The following is a 21,141-nucleotide window of genomic DNA, read 5'->3' as shown; positions in this document are numbered from 1 at the left end:
CTATTTTTTTGAGAATAACGCTAAAGACATTAAATATGCCCTGCTTACAAGGAATGCAATTTTAACTCTGTCATCCCTATGATTCAGACACTTCTACCACATGCGTATTCTAGCTGGTCATTAAGGTGACGTCTCAGAGAAAAAGCGGCCAGCTCGTTCAGAAGCACCTTGCTAGCCAATTTTCCATACACTTTCCCATACCATCAAAGCACACTCTACCCAAGCAGGGGTGCCAACTAGACTGCATTAACCCGTCTTGCACTTTTCAAAGAATCCACCATCACCAAGCAGTGTTTACAACAAGCCTGTCCCCCCCCCCCGCCCCACAATATTTAGAGCGCAATATATAAATTTAGCTATACAGAATCCTATTTACTACTACCCATGTCACCTCAAGACAAAAGAAATAAAAGGGTTCAGGCTGGTTTACAGCAGAGGTAACTAGCTCCCTAAGACCTCAGAATGTATACGAATAAGTAAGTCAATTTCAAAGGGGAAAGCTTGAAAGCAAATCACTGCTGTAGCAGCAGTGCTACCAATAAGAACGTAACGTAATAAAACCCTGCTGGATTAGGCCGGTGCCCTATCTAGTCCAGCATCTCACAGTGGCCAACCAACTGCCTATGGGAAACCCACAAGAAGGCTCTGCACATACTGACACTCTCCCCTCCTATGGTTTCCCATGCAGACTGTTGCCTATTTAACAAATTCACAGTAGCCCTGAAATATCCAATTCCAAGATACAAAGTCAGACTCTGTGTATACTGAAGCTATCCTTTTGTCAACACCAACAATAAGTATAAAAGGTGCAGATTTTGTCACCACACCCTTATTGGGAGCCATACATGAAAAAATGCAACATATTTATTACCAACATATGCGTTTCAACATTTTGCATATCCATATTTCCAAAAATGTCAATGTTGTATACTCACCAAAGAAATCAAATGAGAACGGGTCTCTTCCACCAAAGAATTCCCTGAAGACATCTTCCGGATTCCGGAATGTAAAACCATATTCAAATGGACTGTCAAAATGAGTTCCACCTGCAACAAGAGAGCACTCAATATCACAGCAGTTCTTCAGCATCCTAACACATCTAAATCTCTTAACACTTGCAACTTATTTTCATTTATACTGTTCTCAGTAATGGTTCAGTATGACAAACCTGTCAAAGTTATTATTTTTCTTGACAATATTGACAATTTTATTACAATTGTAAGAACTGCAACCAAAGATTCCCAAATCAGGAAATCCATGCTTTAAAGCTCCCCATATCCTTAACACACATTTTAGACTATAAACTGAGCTCATTTCTAAGGTATTTAAAGTTGTGTTAAGAGGACTAGAATATTCTTTTTTAAACGTTATGACAAATATTTTCCGCAAAGTCTGAGTCATTGTGTGAATTAGCAATGACAAATTCATTAGCATGTCATTTCTTACATTTTCAGCCTACTTCCTCCATGGAAGCATATATAGTTCTTCCTTATTATCATCAAGCTCACCCTTAACTAAACTAAGGGGCAGCAAGCCAAAGTCACTCAGTGAACTTCCAGCTGAGTAGTGATTTGAAGCTCGATCTCCACCGTCATACTCCATCCAATACAGTAATTACAGCACCGCGGGCTCATACTGTTCATCTGGGCTTTACTAGACCTGCATACCCAGCAATCCCCACAATGTACAGAAATCATGACACGTTAAGATGGGTGACAGAACGTCATGTGTCATTTTTGTGTAAGCTGCTTGGCCCTTTGTGCAAACATTTGCTGCTTAAAGTTAAATTTACTGTGACTCTGGCATCATGATAAGAATCACAGCAAACAGCTATGAAGCCAAAGAAAAGGGTGCCAAGTATTTTGGCAGGCCAGTACTTGAATGTGCCAGAGTGCCTTGCATGGAAAGCCACTGATGAAGCAGGGCTCCCAGTTACTCTTTTCACCCTTCCCAGATTATGGTAAACTCATAGCTTGCGTTTTAAGTAGGTCTGACCACACCGAGGAATAAAATCAATGGGAAAGCCCTCCCCATGGTTCAGTTCCTGATCAATATAAAATGTATATTCATTCTATTTTTTTTAGTTAGTTCTTAGTTCTTCACCCAGCTGAAGACCACAAGGCCTTCTGCCTTGGATTGGTAACTGAAAATTTTATTGATCTAATTATCTATCTATCTATCTATCTATCTATCTATCTATCACCTGGCCCTTCCTATCAGAGGAGCTCAGGTTGGCAAATATCCTGTGGAACTTAGAACTATTTCACATCCGGATGGGCTGCAGGGAGTTAAGGGAAGAGTATATTACCTACTCATATTGATCACTTTCTCAACCACAGAATCACGGAATTGTAGAGTTGGAAAGGACCACGGGGTCATCCAGTCCAACCCCCTACAATGCTTGAACTCACAACTTGAGATAAGAGTATCATGTTCCTTATGAGTTCATCCCATTCATTAGTTAATGCAAATTAAATCAAATTCCTCTGTTGGGTTAGATTTCATCATATAGAAGTTGTTTGATTTTCACATATTTTATCTCATGCAACTTACTTTATTTCCCAACCATAGCAACATTCCATTAAACTTTGTACAACAATATAGTGAGTGATTCATTCCAGTTACAATCTTGATTCTGTGGTTTACACTCCCTGTTCCATTGTGTTGCTGCTGAACAAATGTGAATGTTGACTGGGGGATCCAATGAGTGTTAGTAAATTTGCCAGAATTCAGTATGGCAGGCACTGGTGGCATTCACTGGATCTCCAAATTAACCTGTTTGTATTAGCATGGCAGAAACATCTTTAGCTAAAAAGTTATTCATAGCATTAAAATAGGAGAAAGCATTAAATCCCTACGTACCTCCTCCTCCATTTAAGCCTTCTTTTCCATATTTGTCATAGATATCACGTTTTTTAGCTATGAAGAACAGAGAATAGATAAGAAATAGATTACTTTGATATGAAAGTAATGAAACATGGAAAAATATATTAAGGTTATATATTAAGAATACATTCTATTTTAAATCATTATAACAAAAGGATCAAAATGTGTAATAAAATGGGCCTCAATATGTAAGCTATGCATATAAAACTAGTTACATTATTTTGACGCAGCTATATGTAACAGTAATCATCCAAATAAAACAAAAAGCAGAGGCATATTCATTACTTAGTATGAATTTTTAATGGTGTTCAAGTTCAAGCTGCTAACTGACAAGGCCCTTTGATTCCCCCCCACCCCGTATCTATTATTCAGCCATGAAGCAAAAAGTATTCTTCTTTCCTGAAAATTGCAACTAAATGCCTTCAAAATCTATAAATTAACCATATGACTTAAAAACATGTGTTGCAGAAAAATACAATCTAGAAATATCAGGAAATTTTCAAATAAAAAAAAACTGTTTGATATAACTTTGATGAATCTCTCAAACCAAACACTACTGGAATCAATAGCAGCATTAATAGGCTGTCCTTTTTAAACATGACCATGTAAGAAAATTCATCCTGATAGAAAAGCTCAAAAAAACCCAGACATGTCAATTATTTAAAAATAAAAAGCATAAAATCCAAAAAAACTAGTAATATTAAAATGGTTTCAAAACAGTTTAATTATTTGAAACCTGAAGCATTAAAAAAGGTCAATTTAACAAGGCAATCCAAAAAAAGTAGACTTTAAAAACCCATTAAAAACTTGCAGTACTCCTCTGTGGGGAGAGAGTGCCATAATCTTATTATTGCTAATAAACTTGATGGCTTATTAATCTCGCAAATGAAGAGCTAGTATACTACACTATGAGAGGATCCAGTTATTGGGTCCAGACGTTTCCCTAAATATAAAACATATTTTGCAGAGAACAAAGCCATTTTATCCGTGATACAGAATGAATGCTAAGCCTTGGTGTTTGCTTGTGTTAAATAATGTGACCAACTTATGTCCAATATAAGCTTTGTTCTATAGTTAATAATATAATCCCACTCAATATACTAACAGATAAGAGCACACAGAACACAAACCCTTGTTTGTCCCTTCTTTAAAAAAAAAGTAGCTGAGAGCATTCCTTGTAAAAAAAAACCTCCTCTGCAACAAACAGCACAGACAGCCACAGCCAGTTCTTTGGCAAGAAATAAAAGTTGTGTAACATGTTTCACTGCTAGCTCAGATTAGCAGCAGCTTTTGCTTTGGCAAGTAGTATGGTCTCATCCCAACTGGGAAGGTAAGCTGTAAAATTCCAGCACAGAGTTATTTTGATGGCAATCAATTCTAAAAATAAGTTTAACTTCCCAAACTGCAAAGTTAAGGAACTGGCTTCAGCCAAATTTGCAGTCAGATTTGGAAGGTAAAAAACACATTTTAAATTTATCTAATACTCACCATCGGACAGAACTTCATAAGCCTCAGCTACTTGCTTAAATTGCCTTTCAGCCTCTTCTTTGTTATCTGGATTCTTGTCAGGGTGCCACTTTAATGCCAGTTTGCGGTACCTGAAATAAAAGGGGAAGTTGCATAAGCTGATTTTATTCAAGACGCACAACAAATACAAAATGAGAGGGAAAATTTATTAATTCAATTGGCTAAGTTATAGTTATAGTAGTATACAGTACTCGTAGGTCTCAAGGCGGTTCACAGGATAACATCAGAATATAAAAGCACAAAATACATAATCAAAATAAAAACAAAAATAACCCAATAACTCCCTCCCAACACATTTTAAAAGGGCATAGGATGCCAATCAATCAAAGGCCTGTTTAAAGAGGAATGTATGTGACTGGCGCCTAAAGGTGCATAAAGAAGGCACCAGGCAAACCTTTAATGTGTTAAAGTAGTCAGCAAACACATACTTTAAATGCAGTGGGTGTAATCCAATGTAGCCCCCCCCACACAGATGTAATTCCCTTCTCCTACTGCAGCACTGGACTCAAAGATGCTTACTGATTACAGGAGCTTTTAATAAAATGATATGTAACTTCCCAATATGAATTATTTGAAGGCAGCGATATAGTAACATAATATAATACAGTGTAAGTTGATAAGCTTTAAGGTTTGCAAGAGCTAAGATACTTTTAATAACCTTTTAATAACCCTCTCCATTTCCCAATTGTCACTAACCATAGATTGTTATGATATTCAAATTGACAAACAATGATAGGCTCCTGCCCTCCAAACTATAGTACATGATTCTGGCAAATACTATCAATAGTTGTCAATTCAGTTATCTTAACAAACGGCTCGTAATACTAAATAGAGAAAAAAGAAGCAGCCAGCAGCATTCTCAAGATCCTCCAAAGCTCTTAGAAAAAGTTCATCTGAAGGAATAAGGAAGTGAATGCTATTTATAGTTTTACCCCTAATAGTAAACCAAACTGATCAAAGTATCTCATTAAGATATGTTTTTGAAAATTTGGACAGTCATTCTTTGCTAAAATAGGCAGATTGCTTCTAGGAAATGCAGGCCTGTTTTAACTCAGAAACACTGCAACAACATACGTAGGACAGTCATAAGAACAAGCAAATAGGAACAGTGTCCTACATAGTATAAAGGCTGTACAGATGTACCTCGGAAGCCAAACGGAATCAGTTCCAGAAGTCCGTTCGACTTCCGAAAAGTTCAGAAACCAAGGCGCGGCTTCCGATTGGTTCCCCATTGCGGAGGCACACTGGAAACAATAGTGAACAATACGTTCGGCTTCCCAAAAAAGTTCGAAAACTGGAACACTCATTTCCAGTTTTCGATCGTTCAGGAGCCAGAACGTTCCAACTCCCAAGGCGTTCAGGAGCCTGTATTGAATTGAAAGGCTGTATTGGATTGAAAGCAAAATCATGATTTATTGCTATATGAAGGAGCCTAGCCTCTTCCCCAGTTCACATACACCTGTTCCTTCCCTTTAAGTTGAGGGAGGACAAAGCAAAAGCTTCTCACCTAGGAACTGTGATTAAATAATGTTAGTATCAAAGTAAGTCAACTTCAAATCATCCTTTATGAAGTTGGCTTGTTTAAAGTAACCATAGCCAATGTTACCCACAAATTCCCAGTCTAGACAAAATGAGAATTGTGTTAGCTAAAAGCAAAATCTTCTGAATTCAGGATGTAAGGGGGGGGGGGAATGCATTGAGTCCGAGAGCAAACTAGGCTTGGATATAGCCCAAAAATTGCTGGAAGAGCACATTCAAGAATTCTTCTCATGACTTAACGATTCTCAAGACAGTTGTCTGGTACAGAACATCATCTGATACAGTAAATAATTCCAGTGATCACAAGCAATGAACACAATAACTTGATGCATGAAACCATGTTACCCACTCAAAATGTGGAGGAGATATTACATTCAAAGAAATTCAAAACATATTTGCAGCTTACCTACAGTTTTAAAGATTGGTACTTACGCTTTTTTAATGTCTTCTTGTGAGGCATGTCTGTGCACTCCTAGAACTTCATAATAATCCACCATGTTTTATATTGCTTTGATAACAATAGTCCTTGGGGGAGAAAACAAGGTTTTAACAAATATTAACACTGGAAATTTTGGTTGAAAAGACAAGCTGCATGATAGAAACGAGTCTGCTTTAATCATAGATTTCAGTTTAACAAATAGATGAACTGGACATGCATGCATTCATTTCTCCTGTATCTACCAGAGTTTCTTCCAAACCCTTTTTCAATGAACCCTTCACCCTTCTGTCACAGAGAGCTCTAGGAGAAAAAGAGAAGGGCCCCTTTCATCCATATCCATTAGAAAGGTTTCCATTGCACCATTTCCTAATGGCACATGGAGAAACTTTATTAACCCAAGTGCCTAATGCCCTCGATGGAAAGTAATGTTGCAGGGGGGGCACAGAAGTGGGCTGGGCCAAAGCCATGCCTCCCAAAGCAGCCATTTTCTGACTGGCACCCACAGCACTTTCTAAAATTCAAAATGCACTCAATGGGCCAAAAAGTTGATGGCCTAACCTGGGGAAGAAAGCAATGAGAGAATGGATTCAAGAGATATAGAGAAGTGGATACCCTGGGCCTCACCACCAATGTCAGACAACTGAAACATACCACAGTTAATGGTATCAAATGCTGTAGATAAGTCCAAAAGGACCAAAAGAACTGCATACTTGTTCCTGGCATACGTTATCCACCAGGGCAACCAAGCCTGTTTCAATACCAAACTCAGGTCGAAGCCTGGATTAGAAAGGAGCCAGTAAGTTTTTGAATATCAAGTATCAAATGGTTTTTGGAAAGTATTTCCATTTTAAACCAATACCTGTACAGAATATACCGGAAAAGCTAACCATAAGAAATGTAAGATTACAAATTACAAGTAAGAACAGAATGGCAATGCAGGGGGGAAAGGAATGAACAGCAAGCAAAATAAAATCCATTTCAGCATTTATCAGCCTGATAAGGGATATCCTTTCAGTATGCGTCAGCAAAATGTGCTGAAAATTATATCCTCACCATTATGCAGTAAATAGAACAAGGATTTCCTTTGACTATTGCTCTACAAATACTTAATGATTAATTTCTAGCCCTCATTAGATTAAGAGTATAGGCTCCATATGACTAATGGTTAATGTGTTTTGCTCTGGCAAGTCATAATCTTACAAGCCCAACTATAATGCAAAAGGAAAACTGAAAGCAGATTTCAGTGCCCCACCACACATTGCGTGCAAAGCATATCGCTACTGAACAAGCTAATCAGAGTTGTAGCAAAAAATAATAATAATAAGCAGATATTTACACTTGCAAACTTGACGTGTGAATACAAAATGAATAAATATATGTATAAACACATTTAAACAATGTGTAAAGCTGCTCCACCTTGCATGCTTTACTGGTATTCATTAAACAAATTCCAAAAGTCACTCTAATTATATTTTAAGATTAAGCACAGTTATAGTACAACGCTAATAAAAGTTGGTACCAGCCAGTATGTGTGTTTGTTACATAAACTAGTATCAATGCAGGCAATACTGGAAAATGCATCTTCAGAAAAATCCATCAAGGAAGCAAAACCCAGAAAAATATATGTCAACTTATTCAGGGACTAGCTTGTTACACAGCAGGGCAAACAACTGGTCACAATTTTCATGAATTATAAGTTAACAACATAGATTTTCGGCAAGGGGAAGCTATCAAATTGGTAACTTTGAATTTCATGAATTCCAAAATGTAGTACCTCCGACATTTCATACTTTTTAAAAACCAACAATTCTATCAATAGTTCATGGCACTTCACAAAATTTGTTCGAGGCTGCTTATGGATAAGCAAAACTAGAATTCTATGAAGGAGTAAACATGCCAATTCTGTGCCATCAAGAAAATTCATGCTAATTGCTTCATTAGAATTTAAATCTGTCAGCATTTTGAAAAGCCATCCACCACCACTATTTGGAAAGAGTGAAGATAAAGGGTGCTGGACAACAACTCCATTCATTCAGTCTTAACACTTTAGTCTCAGGTTGTCACCTAGTGGGATGTAATTATAAATCAAGAGAATCACAGAGGCCAATTAAACTAAGGAAAATGGAACGGAAAGGAGGGCGCTGGTATGCAGCAGCAGTGGCCATAGGATTTATGCAAAGAATGCAATAGTCAAGACAGCTGCATGATAGAACTTAAATATCATGCAGTAGCTTTACACTGACATGTCTCCAATCTTACACAACCATTTCATGAAAGTACAAAGCATTACACATTGGGGGGCAGGGGAGAACTGATGGTACATCCAAGGGAATTTTACCAAGACACCCATCATGAAACACACATCTATATACAAGATTTTGGTTTGTAGCCAAAGGAGTTCTTCTGTTCACAGAAGAGACAATGATCAAGGGGAAGCTTTCACAAGCAGGTTCTGGGCAGCATCCAATGTTCTCATTCCACTAGCACAAGAAACTTGCCTAGCAGTATGGAATTTTCTTATCCTCTTCTCTGCAGCCTTCTGTGCACCTTCAAACTCAGCTCCAAAGGGTTGGGGAACCCTCCAGAGAAGATTGGGTGGATGCCCCAGGGGAGGGGGCAGGGTGAGGAAAGGAAACAGAACTGCTGCTGCATCAGCAGAACTCCGCTGGCAATGCTTGGGATACAATCCTATTTTTACTGATTTTCCCCTCTACTATACTATTCCAAGGGCTCCCAAAAAGTACACAGAAGAGGCACAGAAGGAGCTGAAACTTGACAATGCCGCATTCCATCAGCAGAGCTGCAGAATACAGTTCTTATGCTTTTTTTTTAAAGAGTACAGCTTTAGTAATAGCAGTGTAAAACTGTCTTTCTTCTAAGCCCTCTACTTGCCAATGGACTTGAGGGAGAAAAGGGAGGAATTTGTTTAAGACATTGTTACCATGCTAGTCAGCTGAAAAAGACTCTCAGATTGGTTTAAATAGTAAGATTAACTAGACAGTCCCTGCCTACAGCCTTCTACTCTAAAAAACTTGGAACAAAAGGAAAACAGCATGGAGGCAAGAAGCAAAATAGCAAACTCGTGTGTCAGCTCTTAAAAGTTACAATGTTTTTATAAACAGATTGAATATAAACAATTCAGAGATAGGAACCAAATAGAACCAGTCTCTCAGGCAAGCAAATGGAGTAGACCCTACATTCCTCCTCTCTCTCCAGCAGCCAAATGAATGACTGCTGATAGATGACAGTTGATGGCAAGATGGCATGTTGAAGTTTATGGCCCAACAAAGCGAGACAATACTGCACTAGCCACATGCCTTATTGGAAATCCAGGTAAATTATTTCAAATGCTACGTGCTTCGAATAATTCAAGGAGTCTTGAAAAGAAAGTTCAGGAACCTCAATAAAAACACATGATTGTTATAGATTAACTTCATCATCCAGGCTACATATGGAGCAAAGAACTGGATATGCAGAAAGGCCCAACTGAGAATAGGGGCCTTTCCAGCAAAACAACATTTAACAGTGAGAAGAAGGTCTGAGAAGAAAGCAGTCTTCTCCCATTTTTACAAATGTTTCAATAAAATTAGAAACAGCAAGGCACATTATGCTGCTCTTTCTTCCCTTCTTCACTACTGTGCAAGTGATAGAAGACTGTGCATCTCCTTCAGCACCTAGCAATTGCAGGAGACTTGGAAGAACTTTCTAAGTTCATTTGGATAAAAATGGAACAGCAGGAGTTAGTGGCAAGCACCTCTTTTTGTACCCCTAATTAAAGTGTATTAATTCCAACCATTAAAAAATATTATTTAGTCATTAAATCCAGAAGTAATATGTGGTGTGAGGAACTTCTCTGTGTCCTGCCTCAGGGAACTGTGTATTAGGTAGTTGGGCTGGGCGATATGTGATTTTTAACATCACGATATATCACCAGCTACACATTGCAATATTTCGATTTATCATAATATCTGAAATAAGGCAGGAGCCATGTAGAGGTGAACATGATAATGCCATGGCAACTTCTATTACTTATGGGTCTAACTATAAAACTGAAAAAATGTTCTTTTATCTTTAGCATATTGTTACAACTGTTACGTTATAGTACTATACCAATAATGTTTAAGTTAGCACATTTTCTCTAAAATAAATGCTGTAGAAGTAATCAGCAGCAGAGATATCAAAGGTAAAGTGAGAGAATGCTCCCTTAAAAATTAACTACATTACTAAACAAGAAAAAAAGCCAATTCAGTGTCACACTTTTAGATATTCAGGAGGCAGGGAGGAGCTTAGGCGGAGTTAGCAAGGGCTGCACATAACAAAGCATAGGTTCCCCCCAGCTTTTCCAATACCATGCTTGATTCACAATAAATTGCCAGGTCTATTTTTAAAAAATGGTTATCACAATTTTCTCTAAATATCCTTTGTAAACAGTATATTGATATATTGCACAGGCCTATTAGGTAGAAATGCAAAAGACAGCCTTTTTTTCTGTGGTCCCCCTTGTTGTGGAGCACCTTGTTGATGCTAACACTAGCTATATTTCAGCACAAAGTTAGAAACTGGCTGTGTTGAGGGCGGATTGGTATACAAACTGCTTATGCTGGCTGCTGGTGTTCTGCATTTAACATTTTGCACTGAGTACAATTATGTTGTTTTAATGTTTTGAGAATCGCCATTGGTCTGCTGCAGTTTGCTTCTTTGACTTCCAGCTGTGAATCTTGGGTGGTATGTCAGTATTTAGGGATTGTTTTAACTGATCTATCCTGTCCTGAGATCAACCAATAGAGGATGGGTTAGAAAGATTGTGACAAGTAAACAAAACTGTTTTCTGAAGGCAAACAAGGGCAATTCAGATAAGGTGATATCAATCACCCACAGTGGATTATAAATGGCAGATACAGTCATACCTCATGTTACATTTGCTTCATGTTGCGGCTTTTCAGGTTATGTTTACTTCCGGGTTCGCCGCGCACACAGAAGCGATCTGCGTACATGCGCAGAAGCGCTCTATCGAACTTCAGGCACGCACAGTAGCGGCGCTCTACTTATGGACTTTTTGGGGTGTGAACGGCAGCCTGAAACGGATCGCGTTCATAAGTAGAGGTACCATTGTACCAGCATTTTGTAATGAACAGAATAGACATAGGCAAACTCGGCCCTCCAGACGTTTTGGGACTACCACTCCCATCATCCCTGACCACTGGTCCTGTTAGCTAGGGATGATGGGAGTTGTAGCCCCAAAACATCTGGAGGGCCGAGTTTGCCTATGCCTGGAATAGAAACTTGTAGTTGTTGGGTGACTTACCATCATCACACCAGAAATGAGAGCAAGAATGATGTCAGGCTGAATAAATTTTCAGTTTGAACTTTTTTATTTCTATGTTTAAGAGTTTATAAAACAAAAATATCCAGTACTACAAAAAAGACATTAAAGGCTATCCTATTTTTATCAACACTGTTCAACTATTAATAGACCATGTCTCCACAAACTAATCAACATGGAAGCCCTTTTAATGAGCATCAAATGAAACAACCTTACAAATTATTTTGTCACTTATTAATGCAAATGTGTCAACTGAATTCATCTTGCATCTAAACTCTTCAGTAAACAATCTTCTGATATTACAGAATTACATACTGGAAACAGAAACTTCAGTTAACCTTTTAAGGCATCTGCAGAACAGAGATAATTTCCAATCACAATGACTTTGCAAGCAACCTGAAGCATGTTATATTTTAATGACTTACAAGCAACTACATACTTCAAGATGCCTAAATGGTTTGCAACAATCTAAAAGTTTCACAAGTAAATATAAAATAAAAATTCTGCACCTCACAGCAGCACACAAATATAAACTGGGGACCATAACATTAATGACTGAATGTTAAGAGCCATGCCTGATTAAGACACCTGTACCAAGCAAGTTTCTAGCACTAGTTAAAACTGTCCTGCATCTTCCTCATAGGTGTACTAATATAGTATTTGGTAGAGCATAATGCAAGGTATATTTTTGATGTTTTGCTTAAATATGTCTTGCTTAATTTATAAAGATGCCATCCTTGAAGAAAGGGTGTTAAACATGAAGTGGCATGTGATGAGGGGGGGGGAGAGCAGAAATTGTAATGAAGTAGACATCAGAAAGGTGAAGAGGCCTTAATCTGGAATTCAACTTAAAAGCTTTTTCTTCTTATGAAGATATAGTTCTGCTTTTTGGGGGGGGGGGAAGCAGCATAGATGTTTCTAAAATTCATAATATATAATGGCTCTATTGAGTTTTTGATCAAGTGGTCTTCTAGCTATTCCAGTTTATAATAAGTTACTTTGAATTAACTTAATTTTAAAAACTAGCAAACTGCCAACAATCCAAATTGTACGGCAAATACTCTGCTAAAGAGGGGTGGTGAAAGTGATTCTTTTGTACAGGAGGGCTTGCAATAAAAAATAAGAAGTTATAATCCTGCTCCACAATTTCCAGGTTTCAAAAATAATCTAGGCCTCAATATGAAAAGCAATTAAAGCTCCACTTAAAAGGTAGTGCTTACACTATGTTAATCGAGGTTTTTACCAGAGTCATAAATGTTTTTGAGAGTCTAGTGTATTTTGAACTCAGGTACAGTACTGGAATGAGTACAGTTAAGATGGCCACAACTCTGTTTCTGTCTGAATGAATATATAACTTTACTGGGTAAACTGAAATATAAAGAGTTCTTTGGCTAACAGCCTTTCTACTGATTGTGTGTTGAGACAATAGTTGCTGGGCAACAGGATACTTGCTCTTGGTCTCATCGCAGTCTCCTGTGTAATTTTCCTCATTATAAGGGAAGCTCTCCCAGAACAGCCTTTTCGCACACTACATCGGATAAGCCTGATGCTGAAATCCTTGCATAAAGGTGAGACTGGCACTCTACTGGGAATTTTTGAAAACCCTAAGAATACTCCTATGTCCTGCTGATGCTCCACCCAACCTTTTTTCTAATCTTGACCTTTGAGCTTTAACCTTCTAATTATCTCCTGAATGATTCTTGTCCTAAATACTTCCCTAAGGATGCAAATGATCCTATTACAAGGCCAACTTCTCTCTTCTTGTTCAGTCTGGTTTGACTAGCAGGTATAGTGATGTCTGCTTAACCATATGCTTTGCAAATAAATGGTTCAGTAAGGTAAAGGGATCCCTGACCATTAGATCCAGTCGTGACCGACTCTGGGGTTGCGGTGCTCATCTCGCTTTACTGGCTGAGGGAGCCAGCCATGTGGCCAGCATGACTAAGCCGCTTCTGGCGAACCAGAGCAGCACACGGAAACGCCGTTTACCTTCCCACCGGAGCGGTACCTATTTATCTACTTGCACTTTGACATGCTTTTGAACTGCTAGGTTGGCAGGAGCAGGGACCAAGCAACGGGAGCTCACCCTGTCACGGGGATTCAAACCACCGACCATCTGATCGGCAAGCCCTAGGCTCTGTGGTTTAACCCACATTTAAAAAGGACCAAAGAAGCAATATTTGAAAAGGCATAGGACAACCAATGTGAGAACAGTGATATGGAAGCAGATGGTTATGGACCAATGGCCTGATTTTGCACTAAACAGCTTCTTAAGTTCACTCCCAGGACCAAATTATTCAGAAATATAGACTAAAAGGTGAGTAAGCTTTAGCTTAGTGAAGAAAAAAATAGAAATACAGAAAATAATGGAAACTAATGTAGCAGTTGGCTTTTAGTTAATCCTAAAACAATTACTAAAGTCCAGCCATCATAATCTGCCAAGGGAAATTCAACCATGGTATATACATTTAACCATCATTTTTAAATTCTAAAATTTAGCTTTAAGATAACATTGCTGTGGAATACAAATGAACTCTAGGACAAATATAGTGTGTCTTCCTCCTACTTGGACCTTTAATATTAAATGAATAATTACACAGTGAAGAAGAAAAATGAATTTCCATTTTTAAATCTAATGTGTTATTAACATTAATTAAATTTGTATACTGCCCCTTCACCTGTAGATCTCAGGGTGGTTCACATATAACTGAGCAACAAAAGGTATTTAATGAGTAATAAAATGTATGCTTTGTAAAGAATAAATAAAATTGTAGTGTTAGAATGTATCATCACTTTACTATCCCTCCCCCAGCTACTTAATCTCCTTCATTATGAGTCTGGAAATTTCTAGAGAAACACGGAAAATCCCAGATGCCCAAAAGATCAACAGAGGTACCACATAAATGGCCTCCAGTCTAGTCTTGCTGCTAAGCCACCCACTTGAAGCAAGTAACACATATTTCAGTAATTTATTATCCCTTGCTCTTCAAATAAGGCTTACTTAGGGCAGCTTACACAAGGCTGAACAAAATGAACAATTTAATATGTGATAATAATTTGGGTATTTTGTTAACCCACTCCTGACAAAAAGCTGGGCCAAATATGAAATATTGGACCCAGCACTAGTTTTACAAAATCCAAGGTAGCCATATATTTGCATATCTAATCTCTACACAACTTCCAAAGTTGAATCAAGTAACCAACCAAGGGACTGTTTGCTTGAGATTTACTGTCCTTTAAAAGTTACACTGCTACTCTTTTTATTTTATTTTAGAAATGATATTTTTATCTAAAATTTGTCAAGTATTATTAGTTATGCTTTAACAGATATACAAAATATTCATCTACTTAACTTTTAAATCTTAAGAGTCCAACTTTCAAAAGTTTCCCTCCCCCGAAAGCAATTTAACAGCTGCCAGTTAATGACTATTCTTTCTACATCTTCTAGGCTGCAATGCCAACCATATTCAACAGGAGTCGCATCCTAGTAAACATGCAAAGCACCATTAGCCTATTCCTCCTAATAGTTTTCAAATGGCAGCTTCTGACCTCAGCTCAGTTTCTTCACTGAGCAATTTCGAAAGAAACCAATGATTCAATGTATTTATTTTTAAATAGTGATAACATTTAGTGATAACATTTGCACAGAGACGTTAAAAACAATCTACAAAAAAGCAGGCAGGCTTCTTGTAATTGCAAAGCATTGTGTAAAAACCAAGAAAATTTTTAAAAAGAGACAAAATAGGCAATTGCCACAGAAAACAAATCGCTAACAGCAATACCATTCCAGAGAACAAGCCATGTTAGCCTACTACACAGCAAAAATGCAAACGGAAAAATAAAATTAAAAGCGTTACGGTGCCTTCACTTATCGCACGATAAGCTTTCGTGGACCGCAGATGAAATAGGCTGCATGTAGCCAATGAAAATCTTATCGCCCCCTCTTTGCACGTACAACAAATATGATCTACTTTGAATTTTTAAGCGTTTGTTTCGGACGGGAAAAATTAAACGTTTTTAGAAGTTGGGCCTCCGCTAAGCATGAAGCCCTCGAACGACTGAAATCGCTCCGAAACCCAGACAAGAGATGCCACGCGTTCCTATGGGGCGCCCCCACTCCACGAGGCCCCCCTTTTTTGCGCTTTGTTTTGATTCGTTTCGCGGAAGGCGCTACGGGGGGGGGCTCCCCACTTCCACACACACCCCATGGAGTTTCCCGGGGGTGGCAACCCCAGGACGGGGGGGGGGGGTTAGAAGCAGATCGGTGGGGGTGGGGCTGGAGAAGAGGTAGACCAGACAAAGGAAAAAGAAAAAAGCGCCTGGGCCACGGCGACCTTTGAGGGCGAAGGAGGCACAAATGCCCAGAGAATCTAGTCTGTGTTGGGGGGGGGGGTGTTCGTGGTGGGGGAGGGGGGGGAGAATCGGAAGCCAAGGCGAAGCCCAGCACGAGCCGAGAGATAACCATCCTTCTCCCTCCCCCCACCCCCTGCAGCGGGCCTCAGCCAATCAGGAGAGAGCGCGAGGCGGAGGAGGGTATGAGGGGAGGGGGGAGTCCGCGCGCCCCTGGCGCCAACCCCGCGGTGGAGATACCAACCCCCCCCGCCTCCCCTCAGAACAACCAACCTTCCTTCCCCCCCCCCCATACCCGCCACCTTCCTTCCCTCACGGCTCCCCGCGCCCTCAGCGCTCCCCTCACCTCCGAGCTCTTCGTCTCCTTCAAGACCAGCGACTGCAGCGCTCAGCTCCCGTCTCGTCCCTTCCCGCTTTCTGATAAAGCAGCGGCAGCCGTGACGGTGGAGACGATGCCTCTCCTCCTCTCAGGGCCGCAAACAGGAAGTGCGTCACACGCTGAAAGCGTCGGAAGAGCCGTTGGTGGGGTTTTTTTTTGTTTTGTTTCCTCCCTCCCTCCCCAGACCAGCGCGCCTCCCTAGATGTAGGAAATGGAAGAGTGACACGTTATAGCGGAACTTCCAAGGTTTCGAAAGGTTCTCGATTTCCTCCTCCCCATTCATTCGTCCTAACTCAGCCCGCCTGGCGGAAATAATTTTGATATAATTGGGGAGCAGCGTACCCCCTCCCCCTCCCAAACAAAGGCAACCAGGAATTTACCAGTGTTCTAATCTCTCATTTAATTTCATGTAAATATTTCATGTGAAAATGTGCTTTTACACATTTAAAATTGTTTCAGTTTCCCCCCCGGCTTATGACATTTTTTTATTTTCAGAGATAGAGGTGTATGTGTGTATGTATACCCGCCCTGGGGCCTTTAGGGCGAAAGGTAGGTAATAATAACAACAACAACAACAACAATAACAATTTATAACAAAATAATCATAGAATCATAGAATTGTAGATTACGATGGGACCCCGAGGGTCATCTAGTTCAACCTCTTGCAATCCAGGAATCTCAACTTAATCATACATATGGAATAAATGATGATATTAAATAATAATGATGATAGTTATAATACCTGCCTGCAAAAGGTTCGAAGTATCGCTGGACGGTTGTCGTAAGCCACTCTGCTCAACCTTTAAAAAAAAAAAATTGTGCACACCAAAATAAAAACTGGGTTTAAATAATAAATAAAATAAATAAATAAATCTTCTCTTTGCTGCCGTCTTTCCGGGTGAATACGTTGTCGCTCAGTCACGGTTATGGTCGAATCTTGAAATTTCCTCATTCATTTCTATTAACGCAGCTCTGGACGTACCGTAACGTGGACCCGGAAATTCCCGATCTGAGAGATTCGGTCATCTCTCCACCATTTCGTTTCTCTGTGACCGTAAACCTGGAGAGAAAGGGAAGGAAGAGAACGCGAGAGGAGGAAGTCTCAGCTCTCACTTCCGCCGGGGTTTATTACTTTCCGGAAGTTTCTAGAATAACTCCTTCTGCCTTTTGGCGTCTCCACCCCGCCCCCCCGTTCCACTGCCGCAGGTGGGAAGGGGGATATTTCGGGCGCGGGTGGGCGCTCCCTGGCGGCTGTGAGGAGGCGCTGCGCTATTAAAAGGACAGGGGTGGGGAGCGGGAGCAACGTCTCTAGCCTTTCTCAACCTTGGGACCCCCAGATGCTGTTGGACTACAACTCTCATCATCCTTGACCACTGGTCCGGATAGCTAGGGTGGATGATGGGAGTTGTAGTCCAACAGCATCTGGGGACCAAAGCTTTTGAGCAACCCTGGTCTGGGCAAAGCCCAGGTAGCATTTAGGGCAGACACCCCCAAACTTGGCCCTCCAGATGTTTTGGGACTACAACTTCCATCATCCCTAGCTAACAGGACCAGTGCTCAGGGATGATGGGAATTGTAGTCCCAAAACAGCAGGAGGGCTGAGTTTGGGGGGTGCCTGATTTAGGGTGAGGCCAGTGGACACCTTTCCTCTCTGCTGCCCCAATATTTCTGGTCATCGCTTTTAAGAAGCAGCTGTCGCTCTCTTACTCTCAATAGGCTTCTGGCTGACCAGTTGTCCCATCTGTGTGGTGGACTGAGGCAGCCACCGCGGGCGGTGGAATCCAAGGGACAGTGCCCGTCTGCACTGCTGGAGCAGCAGTGGCTTCCAGGGAGATCTCAAGAGAGCTGCACAAGATTTTGCGGGGGCTCTTGCAAGATGTCACTAGAAGCTGCCACCTCCACCACCACTACTCCTTACTTATCTGGCACCTCCATGCCTCTCTCTCCCACCCGTTGGCAGAGAAGTGGCTACAGTCGCAGCTTCTGGATTGCAGTGGGATCTCATGGATCTCTTGCAAGATCTGGCTGGAAGCCAAAGGCGCGTGCGGGGCTTCAGCAGGGGACTGGCACAGGCCCTGTGGCCAACTGATTGGGTAGAGAGGTGGTTAATAGTCCCAGGTAATCTGATATTCCCTCACTTAGGAGCAAACAGGTGACCATCTGATAGTTTGGGTTGTGTTGTTGAATAAGATACCCATCAGCTTTTTTACTTAGCAAATGACAACCTTCAAGCTGAAGAGAGTGGGCAGAAGGTGCATGGGAGGAGAAACTTTTGTTCTTGGACTTGGCTTTACTTTGCTACGAGCCATATTAATTTGTTGTTTCTGTACCCACCCTTCGCCAGCAGGTCCCAGGGTGAGTTACAGCAATTAAAAAATGGCTTTGAAACAATTTAGTCAAAGAACAGGGAGCATGGCTTTTATATTTGTGTAAGCTATCTTTAAGGGACGCGGGTGGTGCTGTGGGTTAAACCACAGAGCTTAGGTCTTGCCGATCACAAGGTCGGCGGTTCGAATCCCCGTGACGGGGTGAGCTCCCGTTGCTTGGTCTCTGCTCCTGCCAACCTAGCACTTCGAAAGCACGTCAAAGTGCAAGTAGATAAATAGGTACCGCTCTGGCGGGAAGGTAAAACGGTGTTTCCGTGCGCTGCTCTGGTTTGCCAGAAGTGGCTTAGTCATGCTGGCCACATGACCCGGAAGCTGTACGCTGGCTCCCTTGGCCAATAATGCGAGATGAGCGTCGCAACCCCAGAGTCGGCCACGACTGGACCTAATGGTCAGGGGTCCCTTTACCCTTTACCTTTAAGCTATCTTTAATGCAAAAGGTGAGATGACAAGAAAAATAGGAAGGGCTATAGGTCAGTGGTACAGCTGCTTTGCATACAGAAGGTCTCCCTGGCACCTCCAGGTAGGGCTGGGAATGTCCCATGTGAAAGCTTGGAGAGCTGCTGCCAGTTAGTGTAGACAGTACTGAGCTAGATGGACCAGTGATCTGACTTGGTATAAAGCAGCTTCTTGTGTAAAAAGAAACACTTGAGACTTGGGAAGAGACTCAGTTGCTGGAGTTGGCCACGGACAACTTACCTGTCACTCTGGAGTAATCTTTTGGCTTGAAGGAGTTTGCTTTTTCTGACACTCATGCAAATGATGGCAAGGCCTCAAACTTCTCCAAGTGGGGGTGCAAAAAGGTGTGTATAACCATTACAGACAGACCAATCCTTTAGTAATGTGTATTTAGAGTATGTGTAGAATTGGCCCAGTGAGCCAGGTAACAGGCTCTGAACCACCATAGCCTTATAATAATCCATTCCAGAAGCCCGTTCGACTTCCAAAACATTCAACTTCCAAGGCGCAGCTTCCGATTGGCTGCAGAAGCTTCCTGTGGCCAATCGGAAGCCCCGCTGCACGTTCTGCTTCCAAAAGAACGTTTGCAAACCGGAACATTCACTTCCGGGTTTGTGGCGTTCAGGAGCCCAGTCGACTGCTAAGGCGTTATGAGTGACCTCTCCCTCCACACCACCAGTGCGAACACAGCTTGAGTGAGTGCAAGGCTTGTGGAGATGTGGATGCCACCCTCCAAAGTTTCTCTCTGAACAAAACTAAACTCTGCCCCTTATTCCAGGGCTCATCCATTTCTAGGGTCATATTTACATACACAATTCTGTGGCTCAGTGGACATCTCAGTAACATGGCCAGGTAATAAATTATTATTATTATTATTATTATTATTATTAAGGATTGCAAGGGATACTGAGATGGAAATGAGGCCCTAGGAAAGATACAATAGCTATATAACAAGTGGGGCTGCATTCACCTACCAATTCAACATGGACATTTCTGTACAGATTCTGACAATTGGTTGGTATCTTGCTAGTCAGTTGCATAATAAATATGACTGCCAGCTCCCAGGCATCATGATGTTGCAATACATTTTTTTTATTTTCCAAGGCTGGAAAGAACTGACCGTATTTCTTTCAGACTCTGCTGCTCCCTGCTTTTTTTCATTGGCTAATTGTCATTAAGATTTTAGCCCTTGGAATTTTACACCGCCCATGCTGTAGGTCCTGCCCACAGGAACATACTGGACAAAGTAAAATATGTGCTAATATACTTCCTCCCAATCCAAAAGCACCAAGAGCAGCACTTTCTAGCACATGGCAGACCGCCTGCAAAAACATTTTGTTTAAAAATGGTTGCAATGTAGCATGCAAGAGAAAGGGGCGGGGAATAGCTCATTTGATTTTGGCCAGTGTCAGCCTCATTCTTGTTTTGGCTTCCTTGATAACATTTTAGAAACTGTGCATTATGCTTGCACAACAAGAGTAAATTGTAACTTACCAGACGTTAAAATAATGTGGCCTAAAACTAACAAAACCCTGGAAATACTATGACTCAATACAAAAAGAGTTTAATTTACATTTTACAACTTACAAACATGACAGCTTTTAATCCAACAAATTAATTCAGTTGAAAAAATAATTTCAAAATATTTAATACTTTGGATTATAGAATAAATAATGGTGTGTGTTTTTTTAAAGGAAATGTCCAGGCTTTGCTTTTTAGAGAAGGCAGCAGTCCTGTTAAAGGTTTCTATAGTCCTTCTGTGTTAAGTTCCATAATCTATATAAAAATAAAAATAAAAAGAACACAGGCAGCCAGCTATCAGGAACAGAATAGGCAGGGCATTGTAAATGTTACC

General features: G+C 40.6%; 2 protein-coding genes and 1 long non-coding RNA gene across 10 annotated transcripts in view; 1 reads left to right on the top strand and 2 right to left on the bottom strand.

The window, feature by feature from the left end:
* The window catches only part of DNAJB6 (DnaJ heat shock protein family (Hsp40) member B6), a 64,067-nt gene extending 47,453 nt beyond the window's left edge, over nucleotides 1-16,614 (bottom strand). The window contains exons 1-5 of one of the 3 annotated variants that reach the window (XM_080974263.1): nucleotides 16,411-16,614; nucleotides 6,385-6,477; nucleotides 4,375-4,484; nucleotides 2,863-2,919; nucleotides 936-1,046 (exon numbers count right to left, since the gene is read on the bottom strand). In XM_080974263.1, coding sequence (XP_080830389.1) covers nucleotides 936-1,046; nucleotides 2,863-2,919; nucleotides 4,375-4,484; nucleotides 6,385-6,449 — 343 coding nt within the window. In that variant the 5' untranslated portion in view covers nucleotides 6,450-6,477; nucleotides 16,411-16,614. The remainder of the gene's footprint in view (nucleotides 1-935; nucleotides 1,047-2,862; nucleotides 2,920-4,374; nucleotides 4,485-6,384; nucleotides 6,478-16,410) is intronic. The other 2 variants (XM_080974261.1, XM_080974262.1) reach the window with 2 other exon arrangements.
* LOC308459176 overlaps nucleotides 11,623-21,141 on the top strand; it is a 52,514-nt gene continuing 42,995 nt past the window's right edge. For 5 of the 6 annotated variants that reach the window (XR_013977851.1, XR_013977852.1, XR_013977853.1 and 2 more), the window contains exon 1: nucleotides 19,290-20,138. This is a non-coding gene — a long non-coding RNA (uncharacterized lncRNA). Of the gene's footprint in view, nucleotides 13,283-19,289; nucleotides 20,139-21,141 lie in introns of those variants that run through there. The other variant, XR_013977854.1, reaches the window with a different exon arrangement.
* Nucleotides 20,863-21,141, bottom strand: part of UBE3C (ubiquitin protein ligase E3C) — a 58,725-nt gene continuing 58,446 nt past the window's right edge. Inside the window, exon 24 of the transcript XR_013977812.1 lies at nucleotides 20,863-21,062. The gene's annotated coding sequence lies outside the window, so the exon portion shown is untranslated. The remainder of the gene's footprint in view (nucleotides 21,063-21,141) is intronic.

The sequence above is a fragment of the Podarcis pityusensis genome (assembly GCF_964106645.2).
Source record: "Podarcis pityusensis genome assembly, chromosome: 12".
In the NCBI taxonomy this organism is placed as follows: domain Eukaryota; kingdom Metazoa; phylum Chordata; class Lepidosauria; order Squamata; family Lacertidae; genus Podarcis; species Podarcis pityusensis.
The sequence above is the reverse complement of the archived record's forward strand: the minus strand, read 5'-3'. Positions and strand labels throughout refer to the sequence as shown.